This window comes from Archocentrus centrarchus, chromosome 12 (genome assembly GCF_007364275.1).
Source record: "Archocentrus centrarchus isolate MPI-CPG fArcCen1 chromosome 12, fArcCen1, whole genome shotgun sequence".
In the NCBI taxonomy this organism is placed as follows: domain Eukaryota; kingdom Metazoa; phylum Chordata; class Actinopteri; order Cichliformes; family Cichlidae; genus Archocentrus; species Archocentrus centrarchus.
This window is the reverse complement of record NC_044357.1, coordinates 1,550,886-1,565,004: the sequence shown is the minus strand read 5'-3', so window position 1 is coordinate 1,565,004 and position 14,119 is coordinate 1,550,886. Positions and strand designations below refer to the sequence as shown.

Below are 14,119 nucleotides of genomic sequence, written 5' to 3'. Positions count from 1 at the left end.
ACACACACACACACACACACACACACACACACACACACAAGAAAGTATATAAGCATGCTATATTCCCAAAAATGCTAGAACTAAAGTTTTCCTTTAATGTGAAAGCTACTGTACCTAAACAACATGACTCTCATTATAAGGGGCCATGAAAGCAGGAGTGGTAGTGGCTCCATTAAACAGTAACAGAAGACTGCTGCTTTAAAAGCGGGTTTGTCAGGAGCATTTGTGTTGTTTGAAGCTGAGTTTTTTTAATAGACAAGAAGGTTTTCAGTATTCTATAAGAGTCAGTTTGTCTTTGATGTTCACAGCAGGTGCCGGTCCTCCCCCTCAAGCATTTTACCTCACACAGGACACCAAAGACCTCATTCTCACCAGTCATTGACAGTTATTGCATTAACATATTAACTGTTGTTTTTGTTTTTGTTTTAGACTGTAACAAAATAGTTTGTTTCTTCATATACATTTACATAACCTACCTACTTTGATTTGGAGTTACATTGTGTGTGAGTTACAGCTGTGTGTGTGTTGCATGGACGTGTATTGTGACTGTGTATTTGCCTCTGCAAGTCATTTTCCTATGTGCAGGATGCAGGTGACAGTCATGTTGTCTGTCAAGGACAGGGGACGAAGGAGTATAATGAAATAAAGTATTGTTTCCAGCCGCTCACCTCCTTCAATCTTCAGTCTCTTTCATAACACACACACACACACACACACACACACACACACACACACACACACACACACACACACACACACACACACACACACACACTGATGCAGAAACTTGTCAGAGCTCATATCAATCATCAGATCTCATTGTGAAGTCCTTGGCTTCTATTATATAAAGTAATGTAATATTTTCTTCCCCCTGGTCCTTAGGTATGAATGTGAAATATCAGATGCTGGCAAAGAGTTTTCTCTAACACTTTTGTGTCACACTAAGGGGCGTGACTAGGCGGGTAACCAGGGAACGATGCACCCACTTACTCAAAAAGAATGGTAAAAGATAGCTCATTAATATAAGAACCTCAGTATGAAGAACATATAATATTGATTGTACAAGTTTCTGAAACGCAACTGGAGCCATGTATACTTTCTTCTTCCTTCAGCTGCTCCCTTTAGGGGTTGCCACAGCAGATCATCTGCCTCCGTCTCCAACATCTTCTTCTGTCACACCAACCCTCTGCATATCCTCCTTCACTACATTCATTAATGTGGTCTTCCTTTTCCTCTTTTCCTCCTGCCTGGCAGCTCCAAATTCAACATTCAATTCAGCATCCTTTGTCCAATATATCCACTATCCCTCTTCTGTACATGTTTAAACCATCTCAGCTTTGCCTCTCTAACTTTACCTCCAAAACACTCCAACCTGAGCTGTATATAATATACTGATTTCTAATCTTATCCATCCTCACTTCTAATGAAATCCTTAACATCTTCAGCTCTGCCTCCTTTTTGTTAGAGCTACCATCTCCAAACCATATATCATAGCAGGTCTCACTACTATTTTGTAAACCTTCCCCTTCAGTCTTGCTGCTATCCTTCTGTCATAAATCACCCCAACACTCGTCTCAACCTGCCTGCACTCTCTTCTCCACCTCTCTTGTGCTCTGTCCATTGCTTTGGATGGTTGACCCCAAGTCTAATCTACCTTCGTTATTTCACTATTTCTATGCCTTGCATGTTCACCTTTCCTTTCACCTCTCCCTCTCATTCACACACATGTATTCTGTCTTGCGTCTACTAATTTCATTCTTTCCTTTTTTTGTTCCTTTAATTCTTCTCTCCAGAGCATACCAACATCTTTCTAGGCTCTCTTCCACCTGCTCCCTCCTCTCCCTACAGATTACAATGTCGTCTACATCATAGTCCATGTAGACTCCTGCCTGCCACCCTCCTGACTTCCTCATGCAGTGCCACAGTTTCTCTCTTGGCGCCCTATCATATGTTTTCTTTAGATCCACAAAGAGACAGTGCAGTTCCTTCTGACCTTCTCTGTACTTCTCCATCAACACTCTCACAGCAAACATCGCATCTGTGGAGCTCTTTCTCAACATGAAGCCACATTGCTGCTCACTGATCATCACCTCTCTTCTCAGCCTAGCTTTAAAAACTCTTTCTCATAGCTTCAAGCTCATCCATTTTATCTCTCTGTAGTTACTACAGTTCTGCACATCACCCTTGTTCTTGAAAATCAGCACCAGTACAATTCTTCTCCATTCCTCAAGGATCCTCTCACTTTCTAGCATTGTTACATCCTAGACATCTCCATGCCTCCACATGTATGTCCTCTCGACCAACCGCCTTTCCACTCATCATCCTCTTCATAGCTGCCCTCACTTCCTCCTTACTAATCCTCTGCACTTCTTGATTCACTAACTTTCCTCTATCCATCAGCCTATTTCTCTGATTTTCTACCTTCATCAGTACTCTTCTCAGCACACACACTCTTTACTTGTAAGCACATTTCTCTCTCTATCTTTACCCACCCTAACCTGCTACACATCCTTTCCAGCTCGATCTCTCTGTCTAGCCAACTGATGCAAGTCATTTTCTCCTTCTTTAGTGTCTAGCATCACATACAACTCATTGTAAGCCTTTTTCTTTGCCTTTGCTACCTCTGTCTTTGCTCTACGCCGTGCCTCCCAGTCTTCCTGTCTACTTTCCTCATTGCATTTTTTTTTGCTAACCCCTTACTCTAAATATGTTCTTGTACTTCCTCTTTCCACCACCAAGTCTCTTTGTCCTCTTTCCTCTGCTCAGAGGATGCATCAGTTTCCCTCAGCACTACGGCTGTACTTTCCCAGTTATCTTTCAACTCTTCCCAGAGCTTACTGATATTCACCATATTCAACTTTTTAATTATGCCAACAAGCTGACACTCATTATGACTTGACACAAAGAACAGTTGAGCCTTATGTCATTCATTCTGCAGGGATATTTTGACCTAATCGTGTCAAAAGTGAAGGCCTGATGTTGCTTGTATGGAACTCTTTTAGTTTACAAGCTGGGAAGATTTAAACTGTGAGCAGGCAGCACACTGGCCTCATAGAAATAACTGAAGAGCAGAGAAGGTCTGTTTGTCTGTGTTTCAGTAACCAGGACCTGGAACATCAAGGTAGATATATCAAGGTCATCAGGTGAAGTCAAGGAAATTGTGAACACATCTAGTAACACACAGTGTTACTAATAAAAATGTTTCATATGTAACAACAAGGAATATGATTAACTTTTATGACTTATGTCATTAGAGGTTTTTGTTTTATCATAGAATTCATAAGAAAGATGTCAGCACTATGATGCTAACTTGCTGTGATGTTATGATGTTTATCTTCCTAGTGAACTGTTGTTGCAATATTGCCAATAGAAGCAGCTCTGGAAATATGTTGAGAAGTTATTCTACTTCCATCCCACGCCTCACAGCACAATTTGTTTGGGGCCAGCATTAAGTTTTCATGAGCAGTCAGCAGAGTTATATGGTCATGTTAACAGGAGGGGCAGCTTGTCATCTGCGACCTTATCCTTTCTTCTTCCTCCTGTGTTTCAGCTACATCCAGGCAGTTACCTCCACATTACATCACCTCCGCTTTGCCTCGATCTTCTTGGCCTGTTGATGATTTCATCATTAGCACAAAATATAGATGGTAACTCATTTACCCCCCGTATCAACAACGGGAAATATGGTGGTCTTTGAAGAGAACTGGCGCTGCGTTTCTTTCTGATCGTTAAACCATCAGCGTTCACATCTTTGACAGGCATCGCGGGCTGAGATTTTCATTGAATTCTATCTACTACATCATCAAGTTGCATCCTCTGATGTATTCTGCAACCTCCTCTAAATTCAATTAAACTGCATTGATGTAGTGTTTATGTAGCTTGAGAAGGTTTATAATGTAAGGTAAAGGCCCTATAATATTAGGCAGAGAATTCCAGCAACCAGGTGGTCCTCCATTAGCAAGCGCTTGAGGAAAATGGGGAAGAACTCCTTTTTGGCAGGAAGAAATCTCCGGTGGAACCACGCTCAGGATGGGGCCGCTATCTGCTGCGACTGGTAGGGGGCTGAGGATTAATAATAGAGTGAAAAGAGGAGCATAAAGAAACCACAAACAACAAACAGGAAAAAAAAAACACACACACTACAAGAAAGCACAGACAAACGTTATTGATATGCAATAGGGACAAAATAACACATTGGGAGTGAAAAGAGAGAATTGGAGGAGAACTAACTCTTAATATTTAGATAATTTAGGTGGATGGTGTAGAGGTCTGTGACACAGACACAGCAGCAGAGTTGCTTATGTGTAGCTTTGCATACAACAAGAGAAAGGATGGAGAGAGATCCTGGGGAGTTTATTTTCCACTCCCAACATGGAAAAAAGTAAGATGTGACCCAGCATGAGAGGGCAAACTCATAGTTGACCTTCTTTATATACAGTGATAAAAGTCTTTGTCTTCTGCAATTAGTGGTTATACTGTAGGTGGATGGTAAAACAGCATTAAGTCATAACATTCAATTTTTAACTTCTTTGTGGGTTTTTTTTAAATTCTGTTTCTATAGCTGGGTACTTTCAGCTGCTCCCTTATTCCCAAAGGGGTTGCCACAGCAATTTTGGCACAGTTTTAATGCTGGATGCCCTTCATGACACAACACTCCCATTTATCTGGGCTTGGGATCAACACAAGGAGTACACTGTCTCCTCCTGGTCTCAAACCAGGGGTCTTTTACATGTAAGGCGAATGTGTTAATCACTACACCATAGCTTCTGTATTCAATTCAATTTTATTTATATAGCACCAAATCACAACAACAGTCACCTCAGGGTGCTTTATATTGTAAGGTAAAGCTCCTGCAACAATACAGGTGTGTAAAAATTGTTCACAGAAACAACATTTTAATTAGATAGCCCTGACCCCTTCACTGGGGGGATGTGGTGGCTCTGTTATGCTATGAGGGGCATTTTTTCTGCCATGTTTTTGGGTTCAGTTGTCCCCTTATAGAGTGCAAATTCCCTTCCAGGATGACAATGCATGAGATTCAGTGAAGGGTTTGATGAGGATAAAAATTATGTGAAGCATGTTTTAGACCTCTGCAAAAACCTGACAAACCAGTGTGCTGGTCTTAAGCATAGATAAACGGCGTGGGTTCTGTCAGGAAGGACATCTGGAGTGAAAGCTTGGCCAAATCAAATATGCAGATCATAAAGAATATGCTTTCCATACCAAATCGGTCAAGCCCAGGTTAACAATGACAGCCTTTGGCGCTGTTGGCACCTGCGTTACTGTTGGCCGAAGACAAAGGAAGAGGAAAGGGGGAAGGCATGTTAGGAGGCAGCAGGAGAGAAAGACTCTAAATGTAGGGTCTATGACTGTTAAAGGGAGAGAGCTGGCTGATATGATGGAGAGAAATTGTGTGTGCGGGAGACCAGGTGGAAGGGAAGCAGAGGACAGGAGGTGGATTTGAGCTGCTCTACCACGGTGTAGATAGGAAGATAAATGGAGTAGGTGTAATCTTGAGGGAAGATTATGTGATCTACAGTTGTGGAGGTGAAGACATTGTCACAAGATCACGAGTTTGAAGCCGGAAATCAAAGGTCTGATGTTGAATGTTGTCAGGGAGTGTGCCCCACAGGTTGGATGCTTTTAGCTAGGCGGAGAGATCGAGTAGGAATGGGTGTGTAGCAGGTTAGGGTGGGTAAAGATAGACAGAAATGCTAACAAGTGAAGAGTGTGTGTGCTGAGAAGATGGAAAGAGTACTCTGAGGAGCTGATGAATGTAGAAAATGAGAGAGAGAGGGTGATGGATGGAGGAAAGTTAGTGAATCAAGAAGTGCAGAGGATTAGTAAAGAGGAAATGAGGGCAGCTATGCAGAGGATGAAGAGTGGAAAGGCGGTTGCTCAAGATGACATACCTGTGGAGGTATGGAGATTTCTAGGAGAGAGGGCAGTGGACTTTTTGGCCAGACTATTTACCAATGCCTGAGGAAAGGAGAAGTGTGCTGGTACCAATTTTCAAGAACAAGGGTGATGTGCAGTACTGTAGTAGCTATAGAGGGATAAGGTTGAAGTTGAAGCTATGAGAAAAGAGGTGATGATCAGTGAGCAGCTGTGTGGCTTCATGTTGAGAAAGAGCACTACAGATGCGATGTTTGCTTTGAGAGTGTTCATGGAGAAGTATAGAGAAGGTCAGCTGGAACTGCACTGTCTTTGTGGATCTAAAAAAAAAAGCATATGGTAGGGCGCCAAGAGAGAAACTGTGGTACTGCATGAGGAAGTCAGGAGCGGCAGAGAAGTATGTGAGGGTGGTGCAGGACAGCGAGACAGTGATGAGATGAGATGTGTGGTAGGAGTGACACATGAGTTCAAGGTGGACAATTTGACTGATCAGGCAGGAGTCCAGATGTGATCAGACTACATTGTGATCTGTAGGGAGAGTAGGGATCAGGTGGAAGCGAGCCTGGAGAGGTGGAGGTATGCTCTGGCGAGAAGAGGAATCAAAGTCAGTCGAAGCAAGACAGAATACATGTGTGTGAATTAGAGGGAGACAAGCAGAAAGGTGAACATGCAAGGAGTACAAATAGTGAAGGTAGATTAATTTAAACACCTTGGGTCAACCATCCAAAGCAACGGACAGTGCACAAGAGATCTGATGAAGAGCGTGCAGGCATGATTTATGACAGCAGGAAAGCAGAAAGAGTGAAAAGGAAGCTTTACAAAATGGCAGTGAGACCTGCTATGATATATGGTTTGGAGATGGTAGCAATAACAGAAAGACAGGAGGCAGAGCTGGAAATGTTAAGGGAGTGAGGATGGACAAGATTAGAAATGCTTATATCAAAGGAACAGTTCAGGTTGGAGCGTTTTGGATACAGTGTTAGAGGCAAAGCTGAAATGGTTTGAAAATGTGCAGAGGAGAGATAGTGGATATATTGGACAAATGATGTTGAATATGGAGCTGCCAGGCAGGAGGAAAAGAGGAAGACCACAGAGAAGATTCATGGATGTAGTGCAGGAGCGAGGCAGATGTTCCACTGTGGCAAAGGGAGCAGGTGATCATGGCTCCCGAAGAGTCCCAGAAACTTGTACAATCGATATTAAGTGACTCCTCTAGTAGCATTTTCACTAAAGGTACTCAATTCCTGTTTTTCCCTTCAGTTTGTTAATCTGTATCAGACTTAGGGATTTTATGGCCTGTAGACCACATCCAGTTCTTTGGTTGTCCCTGACTGGCCCGCGTGAGGTCAATGAGAAATTAGGATTCAAACATAAATTACTATATATCATACAGTTTGTCCCATTTCAGCCAAAATAGTTGTATTTGTGAGAAATCACAATGCAACTTTGCTGCTTTTATTTTTAAGACAACTGCTTTTTAAAATTTTATTTATTCATGTATGTGTGTGTAGGCAAATGCTGACACTGTAAATGTACTGGAACATTATTGAGTTTGCTGGTCCCAGAAGATAGCTCAGTGTAAAAAACAAAAAAACAAAAAAAAGACTAATGCAGAACATAGTTATTACCAAACCATGGACTTCTAAGTATTTAGCAGGAGTGGACATCTGAGTGTTTCCTAGCAAAGCTACAAGAGCAATGAGGACTTTTTATCAAGCTTTACACATCCAGGGATGGAGCAGTCAAGAACAGCATTATTTCCCACAAAGTCGCAAAAACAACAGAAAGAAAAGCCTTTATCTGATAGAGAGTTTATCAAAGAGTGTTTGGTGGACACTGCATGCCTATATATATATATATATACATATATACATATATATATATATATATATATATATATATATATATATATATATATATATATATATATATATATATATATATATATATATATATATATATATATAAAGGGGGAAAAAAGCATTTACGAATGTGCCCCTCTCCAGGTGAACCGTAACAAGACAGATCAAGGACATTGCTGGAAATCTGGAGCTTCAGTTGAAAACAAAGTGGACAATTTTGACTTTTTCTCCATGGCTCTGGGCAAGAGCTGTGATCTCTGAGACAAAGGTAACTGCATGCTTTGATAGGCTGGGGCTGAAATGGGACAAACTGGCAGGTGTTACAGCCGGTGGCTGTTCAAGTCTGACAGAGAAAAATGTTGGAGTTTTGAAGCGGATGCAAGACAAAGTGACTGAAATTAGCCAAGACTTGGAAGTGATATTTTTGCACTGTATTATACACCAGGAGGTATTGTGTAAGTCAGTGCTAAAAAATTAACCATGTTATTGATGTCATAACTAAAATAGTTCATAAGGGCAAATAAGGGCTAATGGCAGAGCACTTCAAGTCAGTATCGATCGGAAGGTCAGCGGTTCGATTCCTGGCTACTCCAGGCTACATGCCAATGTATCCTTGGGCAAGATACTTAACCCCAAGTTGCTCTCCGACCATCCCGTCAGAGTATGAATGTGTGTGAGTGTTAGCTAATTAAAAGCACTTAGCTTAGTAAACATGGAAGTGCTTGTATGAATGGGAGTGCATGGGTGAATGTAAACATGTTGTATAAGCGCTTTGAGTGCTCATACTGAGTAGAAAAGCGCTATGTAAGAACTAGTCCATTTACCATTTACCATTATTCTTCTCTCAAAGAGGAGAAATATTCTTAGTGATGAAGTTCATGTCAAGAAATGGCTGTGTGGCAGGCAGAGTAGGGCCCAAATGCAGGACTCAGAGGACACAGAATAAACTTAAATTTAGCTTTATTGCTGGAGACTTACAGGGAAAAATACAAAATATGAAACAAGCCTGGGCTGGAGTCAGAAATCTAAAAACTCAGAGACTAAGGGAAAACACAGAATGAGAGGAGGATACAACAAGGAACTGAGGAAGACTGAGGGCTTAAATACACACATGGTAAAACAAGACATAGGTGAATGGAATCTAACTAATGAGAAAAGGGGAAGCAAAACTGAACACAGTGCTCATGATGCAAGGGACTGACAAAATAAAACAGGAAATAACTAAGACCAAACAGAGCCAGAGATTTGAGTATAATTGAGTTCAGATTATTGGTGCAGCAACTCCACAACAGCCCCAGTTTCTCATTGTTCACTCCTGATCCATTTAGTCATTTGTTTATAGGCATGCTCTGCAGCCTTAAATTTGTCAGATTAGACAATAAACCGTGTCTATCCTGTGTCTCAAATTCTATACTTCCATACTTAGTACAAGTTCACAATTGAGTCCACACTATCAAGTACGACCACATGAAGTTCTCCACCGGTTCCCAGATGTTGTAGTCTTAATGGTGAAAAAGTGAATGCTGTACACTTATCTCTCCCAGTGGTTGAGATACACCGGTGTAGTGCATTGTGTAAATCATTTTCTAGATAAAATTGGCTGGTCAGTCTGCTCCATTGGGCAGCTGAATTTTTAAAATTAATGCATGCATTTTGGAATTTTCCATGATTCCAAAATTTTAAGCTCTATACCAGAGTGACAGCTGTTTACATCATCAGACGCTTGCAATCTGCAATTCAGCAGTTTTCCATTCATCTATGTTCATTTTGTGAATATAGAGTCACTGTAAAATATTTCACTGTAAGTTTACATTAAATTACTGGCCCGTTAATTTTAAAATTAACCCCTTAAGTAAATTAACAGATGTTTACTGTACTAAAGATTTCTGTTCTAAGTGGAAAGTGGCTGCTTGGGGCGCAACTAAACGATCCATCAATCCCTGATAAAGTTGGAATGTACTGAAGGCTTATTTCACTGTGCATTCTGGATCTCTGTTAACGATTGTTAAGTGAAAACGCGGCATTTTATTGTTAAATATTAAAAGGAAATCATACCTAACACAGTGGTTACGGCGCGCGTGTGGTGAGAGAGAGAGAGAGAGAGAGAGAGAGAGAGAGCGAGAGAAAGAGAGAGAGAGAGAGAGAGAGCGAGAGAAAGAGAGAGAGAGAGAGAGAGAGAGAGAGAGAGAGAGAGAAGAGAGAGAGAGAGAGAGAGAGAGAGAGTGAGAGAGGGATAGTCGGTGTTGGATTTCCCTCTCGGCTCTTTCGGCTCTTGGCTCAGTTGCGTCCTCGGAGCTGCTGGAGCTGCTGGAGCGCACAGATGATGCTGTGTACGAGCCGGCGGTTGGATGACCGGATAACACACTACGCCAGGTGTTACCCGGTGGTTTCCAGTGGCATTGTAAGGGAATTATAAGTAACTCATTTCTGCATCCGTTACGTTTGCACTTCTCCATCCAACGGGTCCGTAGCAAGCCGGTGGAGTCAGTTTTTGAACGCGCGCTTTTGAGATGCTTCTGCTGTCGCGTCCACATCGGCTGTTGTGACACTTGCTGCGCATATCTGGCTTACAAATATGATGAAATGGCAGCCCAGGAAGAAGGTGAGTAAACTGTGGCTTTTAAGTTGTCTCTGCTCCAAAGTTGCAGCGGAATGTGGCGGATGACTGACTGGCACTGACTTTGGGATCAACGGGACTATTTAAACATTCAGAAAGAAAGCGCAGTCACGGACACTTTATTAAGGATAATCCATTAATAGCCCGCATTTCAGAAAGGCACTTCAGCAGTGTGTCTGTGCAGGATTATTGGAGGATTATTCACAAGACGAAAAATTCCACAAATCTGGATGAAGTCCCTGTAAGCTTACCATCCACTACCAGAAACACTATAATTCCTTTTAGTGAAACCATACAAAATAGGCTCATAGTGGGCAGCAGCAGCAGGACAGTAGGTATATATATTTTACTTTTACTAAGGCAGAAAAAAATGCTACCATATTGTAGTTTGCCTCAGACATCATAGACAAGTAAATATCCATGTACTTTGTCTTACATTTTGCTTTCATATTCGTCCTCTGCCTTAGAAAATTACAGTATACCACTGAAGCCAAAATTAATTAACTGATAAATTTCAGTAATTTAACCTGGAAAGTGCATAACAGCACTGATAGCAGCCCCATTGAACATGAACATTCACTGCTGCTGTGCACATTAAGATGACAGGGTTTCTTGTGTCATACAAATTTTAGCCCAGCTCTCTGGATTTTACCCAGACTGACACGTGTGTCATGACGCATGGTAATTAATATCAAGAATGACAGTGATGGTTGGACCAATGAACCTGATGTAGGCCTCAAGTCTAAAGAGAACTTTAGACCTCTTTAGACTTTTTCTCCTCCTTCATACACCTCAGATGAAGGTGGTGTAGGTGTAGCTGTGCCAGAAACGCAGAGTCTGCAATATTTGACTTTCTGCTAATTTGACCCAGATTGACATATTTTGATGATTATTTGGATTGCCATGACATTTAGTATGCACACTAATGGGTAAAACCTGCTCACTTTGATGGTCCTCTGACTTTTTCTTAGTGCCACCAGCAGGTCAGTGCTGTATTGGTTCAGTGGTTTGTTGGTATGTTGATACATTTTGTGATCCTTTAACCTTCTTGAGGTTGAAACCTTTTTGGGTTTGTTTTTGGTCTGTCTCAATGCAGTGGGCAGTGAGGCTTATATATGGATCAGATATGTGACTTGACCACAAATCTGATGTGGTAGCAAAGTATGACACAGCTGTTCAACTGTCTGTCATCACTCTGTGTATAGCTCAGGAATGAGAAATATTTATGGTCAGGGAGCTGGTAACGAGAGCTGCTTGAATCTGACATTTTCGGCTGTGCTTGCTTACATCAGGTCTTTTACAATAAAGTAGGATGCTGCATTCGCATTCACAGTGTCTCTTTGTTATTTGTTGTAAGGCATCGTTTGGGAGAAAGTGCCTGAGTTTTGCATTTTACGTACATTGTGCAGGTAAACGGGCAGCTATGCACTGTGGAAGGATGGTAAAAACACTTAATGGTGTTACCTGCCTTTGTGGAAACATGCTTTGGACACAGTTTGCTAAGTATGCTATCCTGCTTCTTTGTTGGACTTTAAATAGACAAAATAGCAAATCCACAGTACCAAATTCTTCAGACCTTTCTTTTCAACAGTGTCCTCATCTTTTGAGCCTTGGATTGTGTCCATTGGGATGTCCTGTTTGGTAAAGCTGCTGCTCGCGTTTTCGCTACCATTTTCTGTTGTCATTTTCACATGATTGGGACACCATGGTGGAAGAAGAAATGTTCCAGGAACTTTTAACCTAGTGCTCTTAGGTGACAGTGCTAAAAGCAGCACAAATCAGACAAATACAAGGTGAAACTTATAGAATATGTAAGCTTTTACCTTTTAAAATGATAGACATTGTTACCTGTAGAGCCACTCACATCTGTAGGGACATAAATTGACATTTACCTTATTTTTGTTTGTGAGAGTGTAGGACGAAATCAAATGACTCTGGCAATCTTCTAACTTACTTTAGTTTTTTGTTGTTCCTGTTGTTTATTTATTTATTTAAAATTTTTGCTTCAACAGTTATGGAATGCATTGCCATTGAATCGTGTTTTTAGAAGATGAGGTTCTCTGACTTTTCCTCTATTTAGGACAAAAAAATACTACTTTGGTTTTACACGCTAAATGTGTCAAATCATCATAAATGAAACCTTACAGTGTTTGCTCATTTTTTTTAGTATCAGCATTAGAATAGCTAAGCTCTGCCTTTAAATAGAAGTTTTAGGTAAAATAATTTCATCTACCAAAGGTTAACATGCTGATCTTACCATTTAACTCGAGACACAGCTGATCCAAAATGCAGCATGACTGTAGACTCTTGGTCTTTTTTTGTCTGAAGAGTAAGAGCAACCCCCCTTGCAGCAAAATATGTTTGATAAGACAGTTGCTGATATTTTAAAACCTCCTCCATCAATCGAGTGGGTAGTGTGAACTGGCAAGGGATCCGATGCCTCACCAAATTTGTTTCTGGCTCAGAGATCACAGGGAGCAGCAGTTCTTTTGGAAAGAGTCTGAGTCCTCATCTCGAGGTGGTTGATCCAGCTATAAAGACTGGAAAGCTCCCAGTGGGAAAAAGTTACCCTCTCATCCTGTGGAGTGTGTCAATTGATAAGGCCAGACAGTCAGCTGTTGGAGTGCTAATAGTGATGATGAAAGGAGACAAGGAACCAAAGAGTTATTCTGTATAATCCACTGTATTAGTCCTGTTCACACTGAAAAGTGGCATAGCATAAGTTATTACTAGAAGTGTGAAAAAAAAAAAAGGATTGATGTTTGAAGGCTACTAGCACTCTAATGCTAACTATTATTATTACAATCAATCATGGCACAAAATCTAGGAATCAGTTTAAATGCTGCTCAGTAAAAGGAGCAAGGAACACTGTATCCACAAATAACGAGCTTGTTTAATAAGCTTCTTTTTAATTAAATCAATTTAACCGTGTGAGTCAAAGCCTAATCAAAATCACATGGATTCAGCTGAGAGTTGTCTGCCCTGTTGGACATGATGCAAGCACCAGATGCCAGAAAAAAACGTGTATTCCCCAACTAGTTCGCAAGTGGTTTCTGGAGGTTGCTGGCCGTCCCAGTGAAATCGGTTGCAAAGCGTGTGCTACACCAACAGCTTCCTTATGATGTCTTTGGTCAATAGCAGATTGCCGCGGTCACCTGTAGTTTGCTTGAAACAGGCATACTTGTCTGCAAATGCCTAACTAGTCAATTCATCAAAATGAACACATTCAGGTCTCAGTTTTAACCAAACACTATATGTAATTACAGGATTATGACTTTTAGTGGAGTCAAGCTAACTGCTGCAATGCTAAACATCAAGTGTGTCACAGTCACTTAAGTCATTTGCTCTGTACTGGATTGTTTTCCTCACTGACCTTCTTTAAGTGGATAATTTTGTTCAATAAAAAACTGTGTTTGCTAATTAGCAAGCTTTATATAACAAAGGCATTAGCTCTGTTGCTTATGGAACAATGTGCTTTTCTACTCTGAGCACTCAAAGTGCTTTATACAACACTTTCTTCCATGCATAATTGCTTTCTATCTAACATTCACACTCCAGTAGGTGCATTGGTGAGCAACTTGGGTTTCAATGTCTTGCCCAGGGATTTGCCATGCAGACTAGGGCAGCCAGGGATTGAACCACTAACCTTCCAATTAGTAGATGACCTGCTCTACCTCCTGAGCTACAACCAACCCCATTCCAAAAATGAGTATGTGTAAAATGTAACAGAATACAATGATTTGCA

The 14,119-nt window shown here is 41.1% G+C and overlaps 1 protein-coding gene across 2 annotated transcripts in view; it reads left to right on the top strand.

Moving 5' to 3' along the window:
• The window catches only part of ttc28 (tetratricopeptide repeat domain 28), a 178,780-nt gene that overhangs the window by 41,705 nt on the left and 122,956 nt on the right, over window positions 1-14,119 (top strand). Inside the window, exon 1 of one of the 2 annotated variants that reach the window (XM_030742338.1) lies at window positions 10,277-10,359. The exons of the other annotated variant lie outside the window; for it this stretch is intronic. Within the exon in view, the coding sequence (XP_030598198.1) occupies window positions 10,333-10,359 (27 nt within the window). The 5' untranslated portion in view covers window positions 10,277-10,332. Of the gene's footprint in view, window positions 1-10,276; window positions 10,360-14,119 lie in introns of those variants that run through there. 2 annotated transcript variants of the gene reach the window in all.